The sequence below is a fragment of the Myotis nattereri genome (genome assembly GCF_964212035.1).
Source record: "Myotis nattereri genome assembly, chromosome: 12".
NCBI classification, from domain to species: Eukaryota; Metazoa; Chordata; class Mammalia; order Chiroptera; family Vespertilionidae; genus Myotis; species Myotis nattereri.
The window spans coordinates 8,506,795-8,533,088 of NC_138087.1; the positions used below are offsets into that span (position 1 = coordinate 8,506,795).

Consider the following 26,294-nt stretch of genomic DNA (forward strand, 5'->3'; position numbering starts at 1 on the left):
CATATAACCCTTTTTCCCCCCATTGACCCCTTCTAGCCTGCCCCTCCTCCTCCCCTTTCTTCCCATCCCAGGCCTTTACCACCCTATTGTTTGTGTCCATGGGTTATGCATATCTATCTATATATATCTATATCTATATCTATATAAACTATATATATATAATAGAGATATGCTAATTAACCAGGATGCCGTAACGGGTTGACCAGACAGGAGGTTGTGCACATGCATCATCAGGGGTGGGTCGGCAGGGGCCTCTGGGCGCCTGTGCTGGGGGAGGGCCTGATCAGCAGCAGCTACAGCTGCTTTAAGGGCCGGAGAGGGAGGCAGGACCAGACCGGAGGGTGGGCGGCACCACACAATTTCTAATCGCGCGCTGGGCTCCTAGTATGCATATAAAGTCTTTGGTGGTTCTCTGCCCACCCACCCTCCCCCACCTTCCCTCTGGGATTCCACAGTCTGTTCCATGCTTCTGTATCTCTGGATCTGTTTTTTCATCAGTTTATTTTGTTCATTAGATTCCATGTATGAGTGAGATCATGTGGTACCTGTCTTTCTCTGACTGGCTTATTTCCAAGGTGTCTCAAAGGGTAAGATATCCTTCTTTTTTACTGCTGCATAGTGTTCTGTGGTATTAATGTACTACAGCTTTTTTATCCACTCATCTACTGATGGGCACTTGGGCTCCCAGATCTTAGCTATTGTAAATTGCCCTGCTATGAACATAGCAGTGCATACATTCTTTCTGATTGGTGTTTCGGGTTTCTTAGGATATATTCCTAGAATTGGGATCACTGGGTCAAATGGCAGTTCCATATTTAATTTTGTGAGGAAACTCCATACTGTTCTCCACAGTGGCTGCACCAGTCTGCAGTCCCACCAGCAGTGCAAAAGGGTTCCTTTTTCTCCACATCCTCGCCAACACTTGTCATTTGTTTTGTTGATGGAAGCCATTCTGATAGGTGTGAGGTACTACCTCATTGTTGTTTTAATTTGCATCTCTCTGATGATCAGTGACTTTGAGGATTTTTTCATATGTCTCTTGGCCATCTGTATGTCTGCTTTGGAGAAGTGTCTGTTTAGGGTCTTTGCCCTTTTTAAAATTGGATTGTTTGTCTTTCTTTTGTTGAATTGTATAAGTTCCTAACATATTTTGGATATTAACCCTTTATCAGATATATCATTGTCAAATATGTTCTCCTATAAAGAGGGCTCTCTTTTTATATTGTTGATGGTTTCTTTTGCTATACAGAAGCTTTTTATTTTGATGTAGTCCCATTTGTGTATTTTCTCCTTAGTTTCCTTTGCCTTAGGAAATGTATCAGTAAACATATTGCTACGAGAGAAGTCTGAGGTTTTTTTTAATTTAATTTTTTCTTTTTTTCGTTATTGATTAAGGTATTACATATGTATCCTTATCCCCCCACTGTCACCCCAACCCCCACCCCCCGCTCATGCCCTCACCCCGCTAGTGTCTGTGTCCATTGGTTATGCTTATATGCATACAAGTCCTTTGGTTGATCTCTCCCCCTTCCACCCACCCTCTCCTGCCTTCCCTCTGAGGTTTGACGGTCTGATCGATGCTTCTTTATCTCTGGATTTGTTTTTGTTCATCAGTTTATGTTGTTCATTATATTCCACAAATAAGTGAGATCATGTGATATTTATCTCTCTGACTGGCTTATTTTGCTTAGCATAATGCTCTCCAGTTCCATCCATGCTGTTGGAAAGGTAGGAGTTCCTTCCTTCTTACAGCAGTGTAGTATTCCATTGTGTAGATGTACCACAGTTTTCTAATCCATTCATCTGCTGATGGGCACTAAGGCTGTTTCCAAATCTTAGCTACTGTAAATTGTGCTGCTATGAACATAGGGATGTATATATCCTTTCTGATTGGTGTTTCTAGTTTCTTGGGATATATTCCTAGAAGTGGGATCACTGGGGTCAAATGGGAGTTCCATTTTTAGTTTTTTGAGGAGGAGATGTTTGAGATTTTGCTGCCCATAGTTTCTTCTAGTTTTTTGTTTGTTTGTTTGTTTGTTGTTGTTTTTTTGTGGTTTCATGTCTTGCATTTAAGTCCTTTATCCATTTTGAGTTTATTCTTGTGTATGGTCTAAGTTAGTGGCCTAGTTTCATTTTCTTACATGTATCTGTCCAATTTTCTCAACATCATTTATTGAAGAGACTGTCTTGACTCCATTGTATGTTCTCGCCTCCTTGGTCAAATATTAATTGAGTGTAATAGCTTGGGTTGATTTCTGGGATCTTTGGTCTGTTCCATTGATCTATATGCCTGTTCTTGTGCCAGTACCAGGCTATTTTGATTACAGTGGCTTTGTAGTATAACTTGATATCTGGTATTTTGATCCCTCCAACTTTGTTCTTCTTTCTTAAGATTGCTTCAGCTATTTGGGGTCTTTTTTGGTTCCATATAAATTTTGGAGTGTTTGTTCTTCTGGTATTCCATGGTATGAATGTAACAAGATTCCAGCCTCTTATTTGATCGATCCCTTTAGTATTATGCAGTGACCTCTGTTGTTTCTTGTGGTGGCCTTCATTATGAAGTCTATTTTGTGAGATACAAGTTTTGCTACCCCAGCTTTTTTTTTCTACTTGCATGGAAATTTTTTTTCCCCATCCCTTCACTCTGATCCTATGTGAGACTGTTGTTCTGAGGTGCATCTCTTGTAGACAGCATATATTTGGGTCGTATTTATGTATCCATTCAGCTGCCCCTATCTCTTTTGATGAAAGCATTTACTCCATTTACTTTTTTTTATTGTTGTTGATCTTCACCTGAGGATATCTTTACATTAGTTTTTAGGGAGAATGGAAGAAAGAGGGAAAGACAGAAACATTGATGTGAGAGAAACACAGACCTGTAACCAAGGTACATGCCCTTGACTGGACTCAAACCCAGGACTCTTTGGTCCACTGAGCCAAGCTGGCTAGGGATACTCCATTTACTTTTAAGGTTTCAATTATATGTCTTTTCTCTCTCTCTTTCTCCTCCTCCCTCCCTTCCACTCTCTCTGAAAATCAATGGGAAAAGTATCCTCAGGTAAGAATTAACAAAAAGAAAAAAAATAATTTTGTTTAAAGTAAAAAAATAAAAGATAAATATTTTAATAGTAATCGCCAAAGCAACCATTATGAATTCAAAAAACTATGGTGTGAGAAACAACAGGGAATTAAAATAGGACACTAAAAAATACCGAATATAAAAGAAGAAGTGATAGAGTATGAGAAGGAAAAACGCATAGAAATAAGTAAATGACATGTAAATGCTATCTTTTTAGTTACAGTGAATGTATATGGATTGAGCACTCCAATAAAAAGGCAGCAAAACTATAGGAATCTAAACTATAATAGACACAGTTTAGATTCAGAGGCTCAGGTTGAAAATAAAAGAATGGAAACAGATATACTATGCAAACAGTAACCAAAAGAGAGCTGGAATGGCCAGGCTAATATCAGACAAAATAGACTTTAAGACAAAAAGTACAGGTTAATCCATCAAGATCTAAAATTTATAAACAGCCCAACTGGCGTGGCTCAGCAGTTGAGCATCGACCCATGAACCAGGAGGTCATGGTTCAATTCCTAGTCAGGGCACATGCCCAGATTGTGGGCTCCATCTCCAGTGTGGGGTGTGCAAGAGGCAGCCAATCAATGATTCTCTCTCATCATTGATGTTTCTATCTTTCTCTCCCTCTCCCTTCCTCTCAGAAATCAATAAAAAATAAAATTTATAAACATATATACACCTACTAACAGCAGCAAAATACACGAAGGGCTGACAGAATTGAAGGGAAAGATAGACAATTCAGTAGTAAGAGTTAGATACTTCAAAATATGCAGAGCCTTGGAATGGTTATGGCTGCATAACCATAGGCAAGTGTTTACTTCTCTCTGCCTCTCTGTCCTCGTGCAGAATGGCAATCAGACCTACTTCTGCAGATTGACTGGATACACACAAAGCACTCATTGCGTTATCTCTTTATTTCCCCCTTTAACAGTAGAGGAAATGCGGTCTACACAGGCATAGTGAGGTGTTCAGTCTGATAGATGGTGAAGCTGGCCTGTTGGTACCACAGTACCTGCTGATGACTGTTCCGCCCTGCCTGGGACTGTGGTCTGTTTTCAGGCAGCTGTGTCTGAGACGCTGGTCCTCATGTAAAGACTCCCAGGTGACGCGGGGCACACAGACATGGAAACAGTACTACCTCTGCCGATCCGAGCTGGACTTCCGAGTGGAATCTGGGCGGCCAGAGAAGGACTTCGTTTGCAAAGCCCTTGCCGGGCACAAAGGTATGGTGTTGGGAGTGTGGTAGCTGCCCGCTTTCCCACCACTCACTCTCCCTGGTCCGGTCCCATGGCATTTTGTGTTTTAGCCAGTGAGTTGGAAAATGCCACTTGATGGGTATGTTCCATGCTGGGTTCGACATCGATGTTGTCATTGACAGTCACTGTAACCCTGTGAGGAGGGCTCATTGCATCTATTTCATCGTTTTGGGGCTGGTAGGCTGTGGGCAGTCCTGGGCATGAAACCCAAGTTGTAAGTCTAAAGCCCTAGCCCTTTCTGTCCACCGCTGTCTCCCAATCTGCGCCTGTTGTGCTGCAGGGACAGAAAGGGGAGTGATTGTCTCGCCTGCCCTTCCCAGGTTGTGCTCACACTCCAGGCAGGAGTGTCCATTTGAGGCAAGTCTGTTCTCTTTCAGGAGAGATAGCTAAGCTGGCCTACATCTCACCCAACGAGTACTGCTTTGACAGGTGGGAGAAGTCTGTGGTGTGCACTGCGTCCTCAGATGGCACTGTGCGTGCCTGGAATCTACATGCGGTGAGTGGCCTGGAGGGGGCCAGGAGGAGCACTGAGTGTCTTCGGTGTCATTAGGCATCACAGGTGACCTCTGAGGTGAGGAGTGGGAGCCCATTGTACAGATGAGAAATCTGAGCGGCAAGGGGCTGAGACGCCATGCCAGGCCATGCTTGAAACTGGAGTCTGAGTGATCGCAAATGACCTGCTTCTAACTTCCTCTGCACAGGGTTGTTTGCACAAGTGTGTGTGTGTGTGTGTGTGTGTGTGTGTGTGTGTGTGTGTGTGTCGGGGGGGGGGTGCGGGGGGGGGTGCGGGGGCGGGGGGAGGAGAGGAGGGGCACTGCTGTGCTCAATGCCGGCCCCTGGGTGGTTGAGCCCAGGGAACTGCAGCTTTTAGTCACCCCCAGTGCAAGCTTAGTGTTAAAACCTTGAAACTTGATTAGTATTTCACACGTTGCTGGTGCTCTTAGTTTAAAAGCTTTTCTATCCATTTTCTCATTTGATTCTCACAGCAGCTGAGCAGACTACTCGGTATTATCATCCTAATTTTATACACGTATAGACAGCCTGGGAGAGGGAGTGTCTCTGAGTGTGTGGTTCCCTGTAAATTCAGGGTTCTGCCCGGCCACACATGGATGTAACCAGGCCTCTTATAATGGCTCCTTTCCTGGAAATCTGTAGATTACTTCACATTTCCAGAATCCCTAGACAGGCAACGGCACCCTAGTACCACATGGTGAGGTGGGTGCTTATCTCTCTGTGACTCAGTTCTGCTGGAAGTGACAGGTTCCTTGCACTTGAACATAGTGCACAGAGCGGAGGGCGGTCTCCAAGCAGGACCCTTGGAGGCTCTACCGAACTCCCCACAGATCATTCCTCTTCTGGCCCGTAAGAGAGCGACCTGACCGTGAGCTGAGCCTTCCTTTTCAGTCTGCATGAGTAGCTGGCTAGGGGGAGTTGCATTCTCATACCCCTGTGCCAGCCTTGGGTCCCTGCTCTGCCCAGACTTTACAGTAGAAACCGTAAGAACGGGTGTGAGGTATGTTTCTTTGGTGATGGCAGGTGGTGCTTTTGAAATGGCCCACTCAGGTCTGAGGCCACTAGTGGCTGTTGATGTGTGATCACCAACTAGACACCAGCCCAGGATTCCAGATGGCTGCAGGATTCCAAACCAGGTCCTCTAAGGGACTCCAGGAACCGGGAGGGACTTGGAAAGGAAAATCAGAGAGGGTGTGGGAAGGTGGGCAGGATGGCTAGAGCTGTTTTGGAATGAGTTAGTTATCATTTGTTTTGCTTTTGAATATATTCTTTCTGATCGTATTTGGGATTCTTAGGATATATTTCTAGCAGTGGGATCACTGGGTCAAATGGCAGTTCCATTTTTAATTTTTTTTTTTTTTTTTTGAGGAAACTCCACACTGTTTTCTATTGTGGCTGTACCAGTCTGCATTCCCACCAGCAGTGTACTTGGGTTCCTTTTTCTCCACATCCTTACCAGCACTTGCTGTTTGTTGATTTGTTGATGGTAGCTATTCTGGCAGGTGTGAGGTGGTACCTCATTGCTGCTTTAATTTGCATCTCTGATGATTAGTGATGTTGAGCACTTATTCATATGTCTCCAGGACTTTTGTTGTATGTCCTCTTTAGATAAGTGTTTATTTATGTCCTCTGCCCACTTTTTAATTGGGTTGTTGGTCTTCCTTTGTTGAGTTGTATGAGTACTTTATATATATGTTTGGGGGTTTTTTTGGAGATTAACCTCTAACCAGATGTATCATTGGCAAAAATGTTCTCCCGTGCAGTGGGTTCTCTTTTCAACTTGACAGCTTTCTTTAGCTGTGCAGAAGTTTTTTAGTTTGATGCAGTCCCATTTGTTTATTTTTTCCTTTGTTTCTCTTGCCCCAGGAAATGTATCTGTGAAAATTCTGCTACATAAGATTTCAGATATTTTGTTGCTTTGTTTTCTTCTAGGATTTTTATGTTTTCCCAATTTATATTTAAGTCTTTAATCCATTTTAAGTTTATTCTTGTGTATGGTATAAGTTGGTAGTCTAGTTTCATTCTTTTGCATGTACCTGTCCAGTTTTCCCAGCACCATTTATAGAAGAGACTACCTTTACCCCATTGTATTCTCTTGCCTCCTTTGTCAAATATTAATTGAGCATAATTGCTTGGGTTGATTTCTGGGTTCTCTGTTCTGTTTTGATCTATGTGCCTGTTCTTGTGCCAGTACCAAGCTGTTTTGATTATGGTGGCTTTGTAGTATAACTTGAAATCTGGTATTGTGATCCCTCCAACATTGGATTTCTTTCTCAAGATTGCTGCAGCTATTTGGGGTCTTTTTTGATTTCATATAAGTTTTTGAAGTATTTGTTCTAGCTCTGTGAAATATGCCATTGGTATTTTAAAAGGGATTGCATTAAATCTATAGATTGCCTTGGGTAGTATGGACATTTTAATGATTTTGATTCTACCAATCCATGAACACGATATAATCTTCCACTTGTTTATATCTTTTTCTATCTCTTTTTTCAATGTCCTGTAGTTTTCTGAGTATAGGTCTGTTGCCTCTTTGGTTAAGTTTATTCCTAAGTATCTTAATTTGTTTGTTGCAATGGAAAATGGGATCGTCTGTTTAGTTTCTCTTCCTGAAAATTCATTATTGGTGTAAAAGAAAGCCATCGATTTTCGGGTGTTGATTTTGCATCCTGCTATATTGTCAAATTCATTTATTAGATCTAGTAGTTTTTTGGTGGAGTCTTTAGGGTTTTCTTTGTACAATATCATGTCATCTGTGAATAATGATAGTTTTACTTCCTCCTTTCTAATTTGGATGCCTTTTATTTCTGCTTGTCTGATTGCTGTGGCTAGGACTCCCAGTACTAGGTTGAATAAGAGTGGTAAAAGTGGACATCCCTGTCTTATTCCTGTTCTTAGGGGCTATGCTTTTAGTTTTTGCTCATTGACTATGATGTTGGCTGTAGGTTTGTCATATGTGGCCTTTATAATGTTGAGGCATGAGCCCTCTATTCCCACTTTGCTGAGAGTTTTTATCAAAAAATGGGTGTTGGGTTTTGTCAGATGCTTTTTTTGCATCTATTGATATGATCATGTGATTTTTGTCTTTTAATTTGTTTGTGTGTTGTATCATGTTTGTTGATTTGTGAATATTGTACCAGGCTTGCATCCCTGGAATAAATTCCACTTGTTCATGGTGTATGATCTTTTTAATATATTACTGGATCCGATTTGCTAATATTTTGTTGAGGATTTTAGCATCTATGTTCATCAGGGGTATTGGCCTGTAATTTTCTTTGTAGTGTCTTTATCTGGTTTTGGGATTAGGGTAATGCTGGCTTCATAAAAGGAGCCTGGAAGTGTTCCTTTTTCTTGGATATTTTGGAATAGTTTGAGGAGTATAGGTGATAGTTCTTATTTGAATGTTTGGTAAAACTCCTCTGTGAAGAATTCCGGACCCAGGCTTTTGTTTGCTGGGAGTTTTTGATTACTGCTTCTCTTTCATCAGTTGTTATTGGCCTATTCAGGTTTTCTGATTTTTCCTGATTCAGTTTTGAGAGATTGTATTTTTCTAGGAATTTGTTCATTTCATCCACATTGTCCAACTTGGCATATAGTTTGTTCATAGTATTTTCTTACAATCCTTTGTATGTCTGTAGTGTCAGTGCTTGCTTCTCCACTTTTATTATTGATTTTATTTACTTGGGTCCTCTCTCTTAGTTTATTGATGAGTCCAGCTAAAGCTTTATCAATGTTGTTTATCTTTTGAAAGAACCAGTTCATGGTTTTATTGATTTTTTTTGTTTTGTTTTTTTGTCTCTACCATTTATTTCTGCTCTAATTTTTTTCCTTCCTTCTGCTTACTCTGGGCTTTTCTTATTGTTCTGTTTCTAATTCTTTTAGTTGTAGTGTTAGATTGTTTATTAGAGCTTTTTCTTGTTTAGTGAGGTATGCCTGTAATACTATGAACTTCCCTCTCAGAATTGCTTTTGCTGTGTCCCATAGATTTGGGGGTTGCTGAGTGTTCAAATTCATTTATTTCCAGGAAGTTTTTTATTTTTTTTTTATTTCATTGGTAACCCTTTATTGTTTAAAAACATACTATTTATTCTCTGTGTGTTTGAATTTTTTTTAGTGTTTTATATTGTGGTTGATTTCTAATTTCATGCCACTGTGGTTTAAGAAGATATTTGATCTGATTTCAGCTCTCTTAAACTTGTAGAAACTTATTTTGTGTCCTAACATGTGGTCTATCTTTGATTGAGAATGACCCATGTGCACTTGAGAAGAATGTATATTCTTCTGCTTTGAGGTGTAATGTTCTATAAATGTCAGTTAAATCCATCTGATGTAGTGTGTTGTTTAAGGTCTCTGTTTTCTTGTGTGTGTTTTTTTGTCTGGAAGATCTGTCCAGTGATGTCAGTGGAGTGTTAAAATCACCTACTATGACTATATTGCTATTGATCTCTCCCTTAAAGTTCGCCAAGAGCTTTTTTTTTATATTTAGGTGATCCTATATTGGGTGCATAAATGTTTACTAGGGTTATTATTTCTTGATGGATTGATCCCTTTAGTATTATGTAATGGACTTTTTTGGGGTCTCTTGTTAAGGCTATTGCTTTAAAGTCTATTTTGTCAGATATAAGTATTGCTACCCCCCCCTTTTTTTTTTCATTTCCATCTGCATGGAATATTTTTTTCCTCCCTTCACTTTTATCCTGTGAGAGTCTTTTGTTCTGGGGTACGTCTTTTGTAGATAGCATATTTCAGTCATGTTTTCTTATCTATTGATCTACCCTATGTCTTTTGATTGGAACATTTAATCCATTTACATTTAAGGTTACTATTGATAGGTATTTATTCATTGCCATTTTTATTCTTTAGGCCTATGTTTCTTTCTATATATGTTTCTTCTTATTACAGTAGTGCCTTTAACATTTCCTGTAGTGCTTGTTTGATGATGATAAACCCCGTTAGCCTTTTTTTTGTGTCTGAAATTCTCTTTATTTCCCCATCTATTTTGTATGATAGCCTTCCTGGATTTCAGTAGTCTTGATTTCAGATTCCTTCTTTTCATTACTTTGAACACTTCATGCCATTCCCTTCTGGCCTGTAGTGTTTCTGTTGAGAAATCTCCTGATAGCCTTATGGGAGCTCCCTTGTAGGGCATTTACTCTCTCTCTCTTGTGGCCCTTAAGATTCTCTTTTTGTCCTTAATGTTTGCCATTTTAATTATGATGTGTCTTAGAGTGGGTCTCTTTTGATTCCTCTTGATTGGTACCATTTGTGTTTCCTGAACATGTGTGGCTTTTTCCTTCCCCAGCTTAGGGGAGTGTTTTGTCATTATTTCTTCCAACAGGTTCTCTTTCTCTTGCTCACTCTCTTCTCCCTATGGGTACACTATGATCTGAATGTTGTTTTGTTTCATGTTGTCCCAAAATTTCTTTAAATTATCGTCATGCTTTTAGAAAATACTTTTTTTTCCTTTTTCTTAAAATATTTATTGTTGAGAACATTATATATATTCCCCCCCCCCATTTTCCCCTTCCACCTGGTTCCCTCCTTGCCTTAGGCCTTCACCACCCTATTTTCTGTGTCCATAGGTAATGCATATATGCATATATGTTCTTTGGTTAATCTCTTCCTGCCCCCCTTTCCCCTTCCCTCTGAGTTTGTCAGTCTGTTCCATGTTTCAATGCCTCTGGTTCTATTTTATTCATCATTTTATTTGTTCACTAGATTCCTTGTTCCTTTGATTTCTAGCTTCAGTTGTTGATATGTATTTATTGCCTTTTTATTATTCACATTTTTTATCCTCCTCCTCCTCCTCCTCCTCCTCCTCCTCCTCCCTCCCTCCCCTCTTCCTCCTCCTCTTCCTCCTCTACTTTCTTCTTCTTCCTCTTCATCTTCTTAAGGAATACCCTTCAGCATTTCATTTAATACTAGTTTGGTGGGATGAACACCTTTAGCTTTTTCTTGTCTGAGAAGATCTTTATCTGCTCTTCAATTCTAAGTAATAGCTTTGCTGGGTAGAATAATCTTGTTTGTAGGTCTTTGCTATGCATTACCTTGAGTATTTGTTGTCGTCTCTGTGCACCACCACCAGCCTTTGTGTTTAACTTTTAGATACAATTAGTAGGGTAAGCATTCGTGGGAGGACACATGTGTCTGCAATGTCCTTTAAGCAAGGACGTCTAAAGATTAGGCATAAATATTCCGGTAAACACCCAAGGGTCTAAATGTACACAGACTTGTTGGGAAAGGTCGAGGAACAATTAGGGGCAATCACCTTCAGCCAAACCCCCTAGGGAATTCCAATAAACGGGTTGGTGCCTTCAGCCAACGCTCCTCAGTCAGAATTTCCTCCTTACAGATTTTCCAACCAAGTCTTCCGTGCTCCCCCACAATTATGTCAATGCTTTTCACAGCCAAGCCTTGAGGAAAACTAACATTTTGCTTTTCCTGCAGTCTGTAATGATTCTTTAAATTTTTTTTTTAGTTTTCTATGTATTCATAATATTTGTCTCTATGTTTTATTTGCTGTTCCCTGGAGAATTCTATGGTTTGAGTTGTCTTTTTCTAGCATTGAAGTATCTGGTGCCACTAGCAGCTTCCAACACCCCCAGCCCCCACGCCTCTTTCCTGGGCCACATCGAGTGGAGTCCCCAGACCTTCGCTGGTCAGCATCTTTCTGCCCTGTTCCGCTGGCCACTGCTTCCCATTCTGAAATAGAAAGGGGAGTTTAACTGCTCCTTCGCCCACTTCCTGCCACTAACCACTGGTAAACACCCTGTGTCCTCCGAAGCTCACCCTCAGTCCGTCCACAGGCCAAGTTCTGCCCCACTGATGGCATGTTAGCTGAGCAACAGAAATCAACTGTTGATTTGTTGGCCTGTGGGGAAGAAAGAAACTAGTGGAAGACTACTGAGATACCAGGTGTGGGAAAAGAGATAGAGACCATGATACAGAGATAACATAATAGAAAAAAGGTCAGAATAACCCCAAATTGGAAAGAAACCTGTGTGTGAGCTCTGGAGACTCAGAACAGTGGTTAGTGGGTTGGTTCTCGGATGCCCTGTCTTAATGTACCGTGGGCTCTCTGGCACTTGGGCTCTTGACCTCTCCAATCCAGTTCTCAGAATCCCAGGAAGAGACCATGGAATCGACCCAGCTTGGGCCACTGGTTTTCCTCTGGGCGTGGGCATGGGCTTGGGCCAGGGCTGGCCTGTGGTGGTACTGCTGGGTTCACTGTAGGGAAGTGGGTGTCCTGGCCAGGGCAGCTGCAGATATGCAACACAAGCCATTCATATCCACAAGCCCGATTAGCTTATCGGTGAAACTGACTACCCAGGTCTGGGCGAGATGCTCCGTGTGGAGGCTCTGTGTGTAGGGATTCGTGGCCAGGTCCCAGCCGGGTGTGTAGTGCTGGATCCCGCCTCCCTGCCCAGCCTTCCTCAGCGGAGCTGTAGGTCACCACCGAAAGTGCAGCAGACATACCGGCCTGTGTGCAAGCAGGACCCCATCCTGGGCCCACCTGGTGATGCCACCCAGCCCCCCCCCCCCCAAAGTCTCTACACACCCAGACCCAGCCACCTCCATGGTATTCCCTGCCCTGCTGTTAGTCCTGTGAGGATGGGGATGGGGTCCTTTCACCTGCATGTCCCAGTGTGTGCTGGTTGAGGGATGAATGAAAAGAATGTGTGTTTATGAAATAAACTGCTCTATATAAGTTCTTATATTAATTTTGTTGTTGCCCAGGGCATGGAGATCTGGTCGAGCCCTCTACAGCCTGATGCTCTGGTGAATTTGGTGACTTACCCTCAGCTGCAGCTGGTTGTCACCGTGGACGCACAGGGACTCATCAAAGTGTGGGAAGCAGAGAGCGGGCGGGAGTCAGCCTCCTTCTGCCTGCCTACACATTCGTCTGCATTGGAGGCCTCTGACCATCCAGAGGGCCCCTTCCTGCTGGTGAGTGCCTGGCGCTCAGGAGCCTCTGTGGGTGCTAGCCGTCTCCCAGCCAAGGGCCATGGAGAGTTGGAGCTTTGGGTGGATTATCAGGTGTTGCAACCTGGCAGTAAGGCTGGGCTGAGAGTAAACAGTCTTTTCACCTGCTGCAGCTCAGCCTCCTGCAGCTCAGCCTCCTATCACCTGGTCAGAGTAAACGAAAATCCTTTCTGGAAAAGGATACCAGTACCACAGGCCTCACATTATTTCTCTTTCAGACATAGCAGCCATCACACACTTAAAGCTAACTAGGGGATAAGAATAGTACCAACTAGCCCTGGCAGGTGGCTCAGTTGGTTGGAGTGTCCCGTACACCAAAGGTGGTGGGTTCCATTCCTGGTCAGGGCACATACTGGTTGTGAGTTTAGTCTCCAGTTGGGTCAAGTACAGGAGGCAAACTGATCAGTGTTTCTCTCTCTCTCCCTTTCTGTCTCTGTAATACCAATAAAAACATATCCTCGGGCAGGGATTAAAAAAAAAAAAGAATAGTACCAACTAGAACTGGCAGGATAAACAGCAGACAATGTTGAGAGAGCCACAGGGGCTTCAGATATTGTGGTTATTAGATACAGACAATAAGACACCAATGGTCGCTATGATCAGGGAAGCAAATTTCAACAGAGAACTTAAAGCTATAAAAAATGACATAGACACAGACAACAGCATGGTAATTACCAGTGGGAGCGGGTTGTGGTGGGAGATGGAATAGGAGAAAGGAGGGATAAATGGTGATGGAAGGAGACTTGACTTTGGGTAGTGAACACACAATACAATATACAGGTGATGTATCATAGAATTTACCCCTGAAACTTATATAATTTTATTAACCAATGTTACCCCAATAAATTCAACAAAAATTGTTTTAAACGCTATAAAAATGATTTAGAAAATAATCAGAACAGAAAAACTGAAAAGCAAAGGTGAATGGACTTGATGGAGGGTGGACAGTGGAACCACACAGAGATTGGGGAGGATGGATGGAGCTTGTGGGCACTGGCAAGTTCTACTTCTTAGCTTAAGTGGTGACATGAATTTTTTTTGGTAATAATTCCTTGAGCTCTATGTTTTGTGCATTTTGCCATATATGTTATATACATCAATTAAAAAGTTAGAAAATGGAAGGAAATTAGTGAGCTGAAAGATAACAATCATGGTCTGGAGCAGAACCGGGATAGCAAGAGTGTAAATGCGGAACAGGGTAAGAGGCGTGGCCAAGCTTCTAGACAGTGCTGGGACCCCGTCACCTGTGGCTTGTGTGTGAAGGCAGTTCTGATTCAGTGGGTCCCTGGGGATGCCTGAGATACTGACTTTTACCCGGCTTCTTGGGAATATTGGGGCTGCCAGTTCTTTTGAGTAGCAAGACCATAAAGGATCTGTGAAAAACCTAGTGTTTGAAATCCCCGGAGGAGGTGAGGCACCCTTTTCTGTAGTCTTGATGCTGAAGGATAGCCTGGCTGGGCACCAGATCCCTGCTCACACGTCTCTTGAATTTTGTGAAAATATTATTTCACTGTTTATGTTTCTGTTGAAAGTCTACAGGTACCTGACTTCACTTGTCAGAAACTTGGATTTTTAAAACCAAAGGCCTTCAATATATTTTTAAACATTTAAAGTCTAGTAGTTTCATTGTGACATGTCTGCAGTGATCATCCTGGGTCACCCTTTCAATACATAGATTCAGGGTTTTTTATTTCTAGGAAGTTTCACTGTATATGAATTTTAATTATAAATCTGTTAATGAAGCGTTAACAGATTAACGCTCTGTAGGAACTTCGTGTTTATTTGATCTTCTTGCCTATCTTCTCAGATACTTTCCGATTCAGTTTAGCCTTTCATTCTACTTTTGTGCTCCTACCTGTTTTCTTTCTCCTCTTCTAGTGCCCTTATTTGTTCAGAGAATGTTTTCTCTCTTAGGTTTATTATGTCCATTTTTTCCCTTAATCCTCACCCGAGGATATTTTTCCATTGATTTTTTAGAGAGTGGAAGGGAAGGGAAGAGAGAGAGGGAAAGAAACAGCGATGTGAGAGAGACACATCAATTGGTTGCCTCCTGCATGCACCCCGACTGGGGCCGGGTACCAAGCCTGCAACCCAAGTACAAGCCCTTCCCTGGAATTGGTCCCAGGACCCTTCCGTCCACAGGCCAAACTGACTAGGGCTGTTATCTTCATTTGTGAAGTAACTTTTTCTTTCTTTTTTCCTAATGTTTTTACTGATTTTTTTTTTTTTTTTTTTTTTTTTTAGAGAGAGAGGAAGGGAGAGAGAGAAACATTGATGTGAGAGAAAAACATCTATTGGTTGCTTCCCATATGCCACCCCGATCAGGAACCAAACGTGCAACCTGGGCATGTGCCCTCACTGGGAATCAAACTGGCGATCTTTTGGTGCACAGGGCCACCCGGCCAGGGCGAGATAACTTTTTCATCAGTATCTTTTCTGAAGTAATTTCTCTTATTTAATATTTTTTTTTATCCGTGTCCATTCTGAGTGTTGAATTTCTGATTCCAGATGTCCCTTCATATGCTTGTATTGTGATACTTAACTTCCATCCATGTGGCTACAGATCCCTGATTCCTGGTTTTCCTTTGGTGGAATAGTTTTATCAGCTTAAATGTGTTGCTTCTCACTTTTTCTTTTCATGACCTTGTTTGTTGCTGTTTTCTATGCGTTGTGAAGTGTTTGTGTTTTCTTGGCCAGTAAGAACAAGTGTTTTCAGGAAAAGAAAGTCCAGATTGTGTTCCAGGTGCAAATGTCTGTGAAAAACGTTTTTTTAAAACAGTAGGTGAAGGACAAGCCATTCAAGAAATGGAGCCCTTGACCATTAGGAGAGAGAAGCTAAGCTATTCCCATATCACTCCATCTGTGGAAATACATTTAGAATCATTAAAAATAAATTAAAAGGCAGTTAGCCCTAGCTGGTTTGGCTCAGTGGATAGAGCATTGGCTTGTGGACTGAAGGGTCCCGGGTTTGATTCCGGTCAAGGGCACATGCCCGGGTTGTGGGATCGAACCCCAGGAAGGGGGCATGCGGCAGCCTATCAATGATTCTCTCTCATCATTGATGTTTCTATCTCTCTCTCCCTATTCCTTCCTCTCTGAAATCAATAAAAATATGTTTTAAAAATGTAAAAGGCAGTTATAAAATTATCCGAGGGATAACTAACTGGTTTTTAAAATCAGTCTGGGATGTGCCTGGCCTTGCTAGGCAAGACAAAACCTGGAACTGAAAAAATACACAGATTTACCTAAAAAATTAAAAACATCTGAACTATAGAGTATTATAAAATTGAGACATAAAAAATTAGGAGAAAACATTGTAGCTTATTTAACAAGGCATTAATATCATATTTTTTGAAGCATAGAGATCTAGTAGAAAAATAGGTGAGGACATGAATAGTCAACTCATAGAAAAAAGTACAAGTGGCCAATAATGTGTAAAGGAGTGAAACCCAACTCATAACCAAGAAAGTAGCATCACAACAAGGCTTTTGACCTACTGGATGAGCCAACACATAAAAAAAATCGGTATTATAATAAGTGTGATGAAAAATAAATATTTTTATACATGGCAAGTAAGAATATAGATTGAGCACTTTTAATAAAGCTTGCCTTTTTCCTGTTAGAAGTTTTAAATCTGATACTCTTTGGACCTAACAATTCCAGTTGTAGGGACCTCTCAGGGGGAAATATTGGCATTGGCGCACAAAGATCGTTCATGGTAACGGAATTTGTAAACAATCCAAATTTCCATCATAATGGGACAAAGTAAAAAGTCCTGGAAAAAAGTCTTCTGATGAGAAGAGATTTCCAAAGAGTATTTGGAAACAGAAAAGGCAGGGCAGGCTGCAGCTCGAATTTGAGCATGAGGATAGCAAGGGCTTCTGTGTGGAGGGAGGAGAGGGTTTGCTCTCATATTGTTTGAGTAATTCATTACTTTTGACTTAATTGTCATTTCACCCCAGCGAGGAAGGAGTCATGTGGCCACCTGGTCCTTGGGCGAGGACAGGACACAGGTGGTCACTGCACTTCGCATTGCAGGCGGCCTGTGCCGACGGAACACTCCACACGCTCACGGTGCCCGGGCTGCAGGTGCTGTCCAGGGTGAGCGTGTTCCCAAACCACCCCGCCAGCCTGCTCTGCTCTCCCGACTGCCAGTGGGTGTTCACATTGGCCCAGGACTCAGACCTGAGCCCCAAGGTCAGTGCTGGGCTGTGGCCCTTGTCCCAAGGGCCAGGCTTTGTGTGCACGGGAGTGGGTTGTGTGCCCGGTCTTGCACATGCATCTGGGAGGATGGCTCCTCGCACAGGACCATGCCTGCGGCCACTCAGGGCCACCAGCTGGGCAGTGGTGGTGCCAGCCTCTCCCCAGAGCGCTGCTCTTTCCAGGCTGCTGTGTTGCTCCCAGGTCGGAAGGAGTTTGTGGCTTGGCTAGAGGACAGAGTTAGTTCTGAAGGAGCTGGGGCCTTAGGGACACCTTGGTGGAGTGTCATAGACATTCAGCGGCTTGAGAACAGAGCTTCCATGAGAGCGAGGATGAGAGGGTGTCAGGTCAGGCATGAGGAGATGCTGGCAGTGGGGGACAGCGTCATTACCTGGACCGGGCACAGCATGGCCAGCCCGTAGCACTGAGCACTACCACTAGCACCAGAGCCCCGGGACCCAGGGAGTGTCTTGGTGATTTATGGGCTCAGAGACGTCCAGCCTGAGTGCCAGGAACTGACCTGGAAAATTAGAGCGGAGTTGGAGCCCCTGTAGAGGTCTGAGCCATGCTGGGTGACTGGATGAGGAAGGCCAGGAAGAGAGCTAGGGCAGGCAGGGCAATCAGGCGGCAGTGCCGGGACCTGGTAGCCAGGGGAGGTGAGAGGTCTGGACGGGGCAGTGGAGGAGAGAGGCTTCAGGAAGGGGGTGGCGGGGGCAATGGAGGAGAGAGGCTCAGGAAGGGGGTGGCGGGGGCAGTGGAGGAGAGAGGCTTCAGGAAGGGGGTGGCGGGGGGCAGTGGAGGAGAGAGGCTTCAGGAAGGGGGTGGCGGGGGCAATGGAGGAGAGAAGCTCAGGAAGAGGGTGGCGGGGGGCAGTGGAGGAGAGAGGCTTCAGGAAGGGGGTGGCGGGGGCAATGGAGGAGAGAGGCTCAGGAAGGGGGTGGCGAGGGCAGTGGAGGAGAGAAGCTCAGGAAGGGGGTGGCGGGGGCAATGGAGGAGAGAAGCTCAGGAAGAGGGTGGCGGGGGGCAGTGGAGGAGAGAGGCTTCAGGAAGGGGGTGGCGGGGGGCAGTGGAAGAGAGAGGCTTCAGGAAGGGGGTGGCGGGGGGCAGTGGAGGAGAGAGGCTCAGGAAGGGGCTGGCGGGGGGCAGTGGAGGAGAGAGGCTTCAGGAAGAGGGTGGCGGGGGGCAGTGGAGGAGAGAGGCTCAGGAAGAGGGTGGCGGGGGGCAGTGGAGGAGAGAGGCTCAGGAAAGGGGTGGCGGGGGGCAGTGGAGGAGAGAGGCTTCAGGAAGAGGGTGGCGGGGGGCAGTGGAGGAGAGAGGCTCAGGAAGGGGCTGGCGGGGGGCAGTGGTCCCCAGGAGCGGGGCCTCTTGACACAGCAGTCCTAGGGACCAAGAAGTGTTTGGGATCAGACTACCTGGAAGTAGGAAGGGCTCCTGGAGGCAGACACTGGAGGCAGACACTGGAGGCAGACGCTGGAGGCAGACGCTGGAGGCAGACACTGGAGGCAGACGCTGGAGGCAGAAGTAGGACAGTGCTGTGCAGCTGCCCAGAAGCAGAAGAGCCGTTTACTGGAGTCACTCCCCCCTGCCCTCACTGGGACTCGTGCACCTAGACATCTTCTGGCCAGACGTGGGCTGGGACTGACCTGCTCCCTGGCCCGAGCCATCTGGAAAGGAGGGTCTGCGAGTGGCACAGCTGCTCCCTCACGCCCGGAAGGCCACTGTGGGTGTGGGTCCCTGAGCAGAGCCGCCGGAGAGTGCTCCGGGGTCGGAGGCGTCCCCGTCATCGCACTGAGGCCGGCGGTGCGGTTCCCCAGGTGTTCCACTCGCACTCCTTGCTGTGTCCACTGGAAGACGAGCCTCCTGTCTCCACCGCTCTCCCCATCGGGCTGACTTCCAAAGCCTGCTGGGCCCCCGATGAGGCGGCCAGGCTGGTGGTGGTGCACAGAGATGACGGCGGCGTGCAGTGGGTGGTCACCACCTACGAGCCAGGGGCTAAGAAGTCCAGGGATGCAGTGAACGTTCTGGGTAAGGATCCCCAGCAGGACCTGTGGGCCTGCATGTCACCAGCGTTGCATAGGACGCTTCAAGCACAGATTCCTCATGCTGCCTTTGGGACACTTTTTCTTTTCTCGCAGAGAATATAGTGACCCAGCGAATGTTTCCTTGTTTGTGATGTTATGTACTGTGTGGGTGGTTGAGCACCTGCTCTGTGTCAGGCCCTGAATTCAGACATTAACTACTGTCAGCTGCCCTCTCCTGACTTATTTTCCTGCTTCCATTCGTCCCTGCTTCTCTTCACCACTGTATCCAAGGCACTGTTCTCAGCACAGTGCAGGCAAAGATGGATAAAAGCCACGCCTATCTCTTCCCCAGGAGCTCCTAGTCCGTAGGAAAATAAGACCCACAGCCCTCTCCTTCCCTGTCTCCCGGACAGGCCTTCCCTGTGGTCCTTCGCTGTTTTCCTTTGGTTTTATGTTCATGTGTTTTCATGTCATCATTTGACCTTAGTTTTTATTCTGAGCTTCCTGGCAGCCGAGGAAAAAGGGAAAACAGGATATGGAATAATCCCTTGTCTGATACGAGAAAGCACATGAATTTTTTCAAAAGAGGTAATTTTTTCTTCCTGGTGCTAAACTCCATTAGAAAGTGATCAAGTGGGTTTTTAAAAAAAAAACAAACAAACAAGGAATGCTATACAGTGTAAAAGACTGTGTCTTCAACATAGTTTTTGGCAGATGTCGTAAATGTCTTGGTTCTCTTGTGGCCCTTTTTCATATCACCCTGTCCTAGATGAGGAAGGGTGTTCATTCTCCCCATTCTCTGGATGGTGCTGTGTGCCAGGTCCTGTCACTTGCACCTGCACAGCGTCCCCTGTAAGCCAGGCACCGGTTCAGTGCGGTAGAGCCAATGCATGGGAGGCTGAGGGAGTGAACGCGTGTTCAGCCGTGAACGCTGCTGTAACTGTGAAGCCCTTGCCCTTTTCAATGTGCTGCGTCATCTTAGGTGAGGCACGCTATCCCAGACTCCAGCTGCTATCGAGAAATGACAATCGGTGTGTTTTTCTTTCAAAAAGTACAGCAGATCGCAAGTTTCAACCTGCCAGACACCATGATGCCGCCTCACCTCATGAAGGGGCACGGCTCCCAAGTGGTGCTGCTGGTGTCGGGGTCTGAGCTGGTGCTCTTCACCATCCACGGCCTGCGGCTGGCAGCCTTCCAGGACCATCAGCAGCCCATCACGTCCCTGTGTGTGGTGAGTGCCGCACCCCCTGGCCCGGATGGGGGAGCCCAGCCCCCGGAGCCCACTTCCCCGCCTCATGTAGCTTTCATTTCAAGGACCAGAGCCGAGTCGTCACCTCTTCTTTCGACCTCTCCTTGCGTGTCTACATGTGGAAAAAGGGGAATAAATTTCCTGTCCTCAAGAGCTGCTATCACTTGCTCGGGGGCTCCCACCGCTGGGCCAGGTAATTGCATCCGATTCCTCCTTTACCTGTAAGACGGCCTCTCCTGGCCTCCCCACAGTGGCTTTTTTTATATATATATAATTTTTTATTTTTTTTTATTATTTTTTTATTAATAAAGTTTTATGTATGTCTCCTTTTCCCCTGATTGACCCCCCCCTTCCCACCCTGGGCAAAACCCCCCTCCCCCGCCCCAGTGTCTGTGTCCATTGGTTATGCTAATATGCATGCATACAAGTCCTTTGGTTGCTCTCTAACCCCCCCTCCCCTGCCATTTGTCTCTGGATCTATTTTTGTTCATCAGTTTATGTTGATCATTATATCCCACAAATGAGTGAGATCATGTGGTATTTTTCTTTCTCTGACTGGCTTATTTCGCTTAGCATAATGCTCTCCAGTTCCATCCATGCTGTTGCAAATGGTAAGAGTTCCTTCCTTTTTACAGCAGCATAGTATTCCCTCGTGTAGATGTACCACAGTTTTCTAATCCACTCATCTACTGATGGGCACTTAGGCTGTTTCCAGATCTTAGCTATGGTGAATTGTGCTGCTATGAACATAGGGATGCATATATCCCCCACAGTACCTTTTTAAGGATTCCCTTGGAGAGAGTGTGACTGGGACTTGGAGTCCTAGCCTAGCCCGCCCCGCACTACTTGGGGACCCAACGAAAGTCACTGGTCAGAATCTGTTTCCTCTTCTTAAAAAAAGATGCTCTGCACCCTCCACTCGGTCTCCTTTAATGTACGAAACCGCCACCCACAGTTTATGTGGCATCACCCACATTGCCCAGGTGCAGTGGGCGTGCAGAGGTGTGGTTATTGTACCCAAAGTCCCACGGGGAGGCGGGAGGTCCGGGGTGGGGCCTGACAGCCCTGCAGCCCAGCCTTACCCTCCCTTCATAGCCCACACAATTGTGAACTCACTGCCAGACCCTGGTGTGGGGGGGTCCGTGGGGGAAAGACTGTGAAAGGGAAAGAATGCGGTTCTGCATTGTGCTTGGGTTAATAGTTTGGAACCACTTGTGAGCCTTCTTGCTAGAGTGCCGTAGAGGACAGGGCTTCTGGATCTCATATTCCATCTGGGGGAGTTGTCACTTTCTTGTCATGAGGTATGCGGTAAATTCAACCTCCTGTGACAAACTTCTCACAACTACGTATTTACTTATTTATTTTAAAATTTTATTTTCTCCATTAACATTTATTCCCCCATACCCTTTTCCACCTCCACTCACCCTTTTGCCCCCTGCAATCACCACACTGTTGTCTGTGCCCATGAAACATCTTATAATCTTAAATGAAAAAATACAGTGCCCCAAACCAAATATTTAAAAAAATTACAGATTTCTGTAATAAAACTACGTATTTTCTGAATGGTAAATCAGTAGGTATTTGAGGACAATTATTAGAGGAAATTCCTAAAACAGGAGAATCTTAGTTCTTTTCAGTAAATAAATACAATTTTCTGGGAAGATTAAGAATTAGTAGGGAGTCAACTAAATTTTAAGATCATTGGTCTGTAGGTAGTTTTTAACCCTCTCAACTTTCTAAACAAAACGTAAGGCCAACTCAGTGCTCTGCATTCTGAAAAGCATTGGCATCAGCAACTGCTTCCCTCAGAATTCCTCAGTAAATTCCTTGGAAGTCGGAGGTCTGGGCCGAACCGGAGTGTTTGGGAGCCAGGCCGTTCCATGTCCACATTTGCAGGTGGGGACGTACTGTACTTCCGCTAGTTTACGCTGGGATACATTTGTACTAGGTTCCCCTGTACTTGGGAGCGGCATCGTGGCCTCGCTCTGCTGTGTCTGCTGTGGATCCGAGGCCCGCCTGTGTGAAGTGAGCCCCTCTGTCAATAATAACGATGATCTCCCTCCAGGGGCAGGGATACCGTCCCTCCTCTGGGGAGATGCATGCAAACACCTGTGCTGTTGCCTTGTTCAGGTCAGCCTTCAGGAGCTTGTGCTTAGATGTTGGCCTCACGAATGCACTGTTTCATTCGTTTTTATCTGTCTTTCCGGAATTCTCTATTGCATTCTTTACAGCACTACTGAGTAGTTAGAACATCCTCTCACTGACACAGTACTGTTCTTAACTTAGCAAGCAAGTAGCACATTTAGAAACTTCTTTATAAGACTTTTTAAACACTGCACTGTGTGCATCACAAAGCTGCATACATCCATTTGCTGTATTGCACTGCTCTTGTCATGGTAAGCAAGTAGAAACTTTAGAATCTCCCATTTCACATGTGCTTTTAAACACTGCAGTACACGCATTATAAAAATGTAAACATGTCCATCTGCTGAAGTGACACTGTTTTCAGTGTGGCAGGTGAGTGGCACATCTCAAAAACGTGTTTTAATCAGGACTCCAGAACGAGTGGATCATGACCTCAAATTATGCCCCTTCCCTGATTTACAACACGTACCTCCAGAAATCCTTAGTTGAGTGGTAATTTCTTTTTTGGGGAGCTTCATTTGGCAATAATAAACCCAGAAATCTTGCTTAATGCTGTTGTTCCCTGTAAGTTCTAAGATGTGCAACATTTTATCTCCTTTTTTGGCACCTTCGTGACTACTGCAAGAAATAACCAAAACTTTCTAGGAACTTTTCAGTTTCCTAAAATGTTGTCGTCTCTGAATACGAATTCTGATTCTCCAAAGAAAATGTGTATTAGACATAAATTTACCAGCAGCCCAGTAGCACTTAGGATCTACCCAAGAGAAACAGACCTATGTCTACACAAAGATGTTAGAGGAAGGTTCGTATGTACCTAAGGAAATAAATTCATCTACACCCAGACTTTATGTGAATCTTCACATCTACTCAAGAGAAATAGACACACACACATCTACACAAAGACTTGCACGGGATGTTCTTAGCAGCTTTACTCAACCCTAAAAGTGCAGACAGTGCAAATGCCAGCCGATGTGGATAAATCCACTGTGGTACATCCATACAGGGAATATTACTCAGCTATAAGAAGGAATGGTGCATTGACATACACTTGACATAGGTGAAATGCAGAAACATTGTGCTCCACTAAAGAAGCCAGATGTATAAGATAGTACTCTATGATTCCATTTATGTAACATCCAGGAGAGGCAAGTCTATAGGAACAGAAGATAAATTAGTGGCTGCCCGGGGCTGAGAGTAGGATGGGATTTACTACAGATAGGTACAACAAATCTTTTTTAAAATTTATTTTAAATTTTTATTTTTATTTTTTTTTTTGTTAATCCTCATCTGAGAATTTTTTTTTTCCCATTGATTTTTTTTTTTTTTTTTTTTTTTTTTTTTTAGAGAGAGTGGAAGCTGAGAGGGAAAGACAGAGGGAGAGAAACATCGATGTGAGTGAGACAAATCAATTAGTTGTTCCTGCATGTGCCCTGACTGGGGCTGGGGATCAAGACTGCAACTGAGGTACATGCCCTTGATCAGAATCAAACCTAGAACCCTTCAGACTGCAGGTTGATGCTCTAACCATTGAGCCAATTGGGCTAGGGCACAACCTCTTTTTGGAGTGATGGAAATGTTCTAAAACTGTATCATAGTGATGGTTGCCCCACTCTGCAAATTTACTAAAAATCAATTGAGAAAGAAAAAGACTTAAGAGGAGGAATGATGATTCTAAAGAGAGAAAGCAGATGCAAATTCTACCTTCTTTACCCAAAAATCACAGTGATCACTGGCTGGCTGACCAGATCGGGGACCTGCTCAGCCCCTAGATAGACCAGCCAATGCTGCAGTTTTCTGAGAGTCTGGAAACTGCTGCATTCCACTCTTGATATTTCTAAGTTGACTAGAACTTTAGTTGCTACTTAAAGAAACTTAGTAAGTCAGCATGGGCTTGAAGCTAAAAGGTATTTCACGAAGGCCAGAGCAGCAGTATTTGAGAAGCAGTCTGTAGCCCAACAGCTAGGCTTCTGTAAGAAACAAGAAATTCCTTCTCTAATTTTGTTTTTGCTTAGTTTAGTTTGATTTGGTTTTCTATATACCTGCTTCATTTTTCTCTCACGCCTCAGAGCAGCACATGGTACGTTTGTCTACGCCAGTGGTTCTCAACCTTCTGGCCCTTTAAATACAGTTCCTCATGTTGTGACCCAACCATAAAATTATTTTCGTTGCTACTTCATAACTGTAATGTTGCTACTGTTATGAATCGTAATGTAAATATGCAGGATGGTCGTAGGCGACCCCTGTGAAAGGGTCGTTTGACCGCCAAAGGGGTCGCAGCCCACAGGTTGAGAACTGCTGGTCTAGGCAGACACAGGTAACATCACAGAGAATGGTGGCCTCATTAGCTGCTGTGTTCACATCTTCACCGAGACTGATCAGGAACTGATGGTTCCAAATGCTGGGGAATGACTCAGACCTGCCAAGATTAGATCAGGTGCCCCTCCTCCTATATCAGGAGAAGTTTCCAGAATAGCCATGATCACTGTGATTCAGGCAGCTCCTCTCAGGAGGGTCCAAAGCTGATATTCCCACTGCAGAAGTGGTCGTATTTGCTAATTGTTACCAATGAATGTAGGTCCTCAAACGGGGCTGGGTGGAGGAGGTATGAGGTTGTGTGTGAAGACCCTACTGCCAACACATTTGTCCTCGTCTCAGGTTAACACGCAGCGTGTCCTTTCCTTCGCAGTGGATTTACCCAGGTGGAAAGTGACAGCATGAGCATCGTGGGCGTGGAAGCCAGAAGCGCCGGCACGAGTATTCTGAGGTCATACTACTTCCAACTGCGACGAGACCTAGGTGACTGCATTGGTTAAAGATCATCCCACTCTGGTGAATAGCTTGTGTACATACAGACTAAAATGATTTTTTAATCAACATTGGGAATGGAAGTAGTTATTTTCAAATGCCTCCTAGGAGCGGGCACTGTGCTATTTGAGTTTATGTAAATAATCACAGCAAGCCGATAAAACAAGAATGATTCTCTGTTTCTCAGAGAAGGAACAGGAAATGTAACAGGAGAGTCAGTAACCTGTTGTTGGCCCAGGTTCCAGCCGCCTAGCAATCTGCCCAGCGCTATTCAGGTAGTAAGTGGCAGAAAGGAGAGAATGCCCAACGGGGGACTAGAAAGCCCATGCTTACAGTGCTGGGGGTGTCACAGAATCATTTGTGTTGTTCAAATGTGTAAGTAAATGTATTTTATCTTCTTAATCTTGTGCAGTGTGCTTTAAACACATTAAAAAAATAAATTGCTATCATGTAGATGAGTTTCATGGCACTGCATCATGTAATTGTAGGGCGACTTTTGTATTTTTTGATGGTGGTGCCCCTGGACTTGGTCCCCTCGGAAGCCCTGACTGGTGCAGTGGCATATCTTTCAGAGTTCTTAATTGTAAGCAAGAGAAACAGCAAGCTGGTGGGTCTCTGTGAGTCTTCCTCAAATCCTTTCATGAACTCCTGATGTAGCCCAAGATATTCTGTATTAAGTGGATATAAAACATTAAAATATTCTCTCTAGCAATTGACTACAAGTGAAGTCTTTACAAATTCTAAAATAGTAATTGCTAATTGTAATTCAATAATTCCTTTTTTAAAAAAGTGGCTTTGATACACACAGAAGATTGAAAACATTTTAAGATAGATGGATTAAGTAGAAATAAAATCTCAATGAAATAGGGGCAGAAGATAATTTTCTTGATAAAGGAAATCTAGAAGAAACAGCAATCATGCTTAATAATTAGAAACATTTCCACTGACGTTAGGAACAATGTAAGAGTGATATAACCACCATAATTATTACCTTGGAGGTGCTAACAAATGTAATACTTTTTTAAAAACAAAACTGA

At 44.2% G+C, this 26,294-nt stretch overlaps 1 protein-coding gene across 2 annotated transcripts in view; it reads left to right on the forward strand.

Annotated features, from left to right (window-relative positions):
• Positions 1 to 25,729, forward strand: part of LOC308528043 (F-box/WD repeat-containing protein 12-like) — a 32,487-nt gene extending 6,758 nt beyond the window's left edge. The window contains exons 3-11 of one of the 2 annotated variants that reach the window (XM_081103524.1): positions 4,145 to 4,308; positions 4,719 to 4,837; positions 12,592 to 12,801; positions 16,876 to 17,034; positions 18,852 to 19,062; positions 20,111 to 20,289; positions 20,373 to 20,500; positions 20,881 to 20,918; positions 25,139 to 25,729. In XM_081103524.1, the coding sequence (XP_080959650.1) occupies positions 4,145 to 4,308; positions 4,719 to 4,837; positions 12,592 to 12,801; positions 16,876 to 17,034; positions 18,852 to 19,062; positions 20,111 to 20,289; positions 20,373 to 20,500; positions 20,881 to 20,918; positions 25,139 to 25,170 (1,240 nt within the window). In that variant the 3' untranslated portion in view covers positions 25,171 to 25,729. The remainder of the gene's footprint in view (positions 1 to 4,144; positions 4,309 to 4,718; positions 4,838 to 12,591; positions 12,802 to 16,875; positions 17,035 to 18,851; positions 19,063 to 20,110; positions 20,290 to 20,372; positions 20,501 to 20,880; positions 20,919 to 25,138) is intronic. The other variant, XM_081103523.1, reaches the window with a different exon arrangement.
• The last annotated feature ends 565 nt before the right edge of the window (positions 25,730 to 26,294 follow it).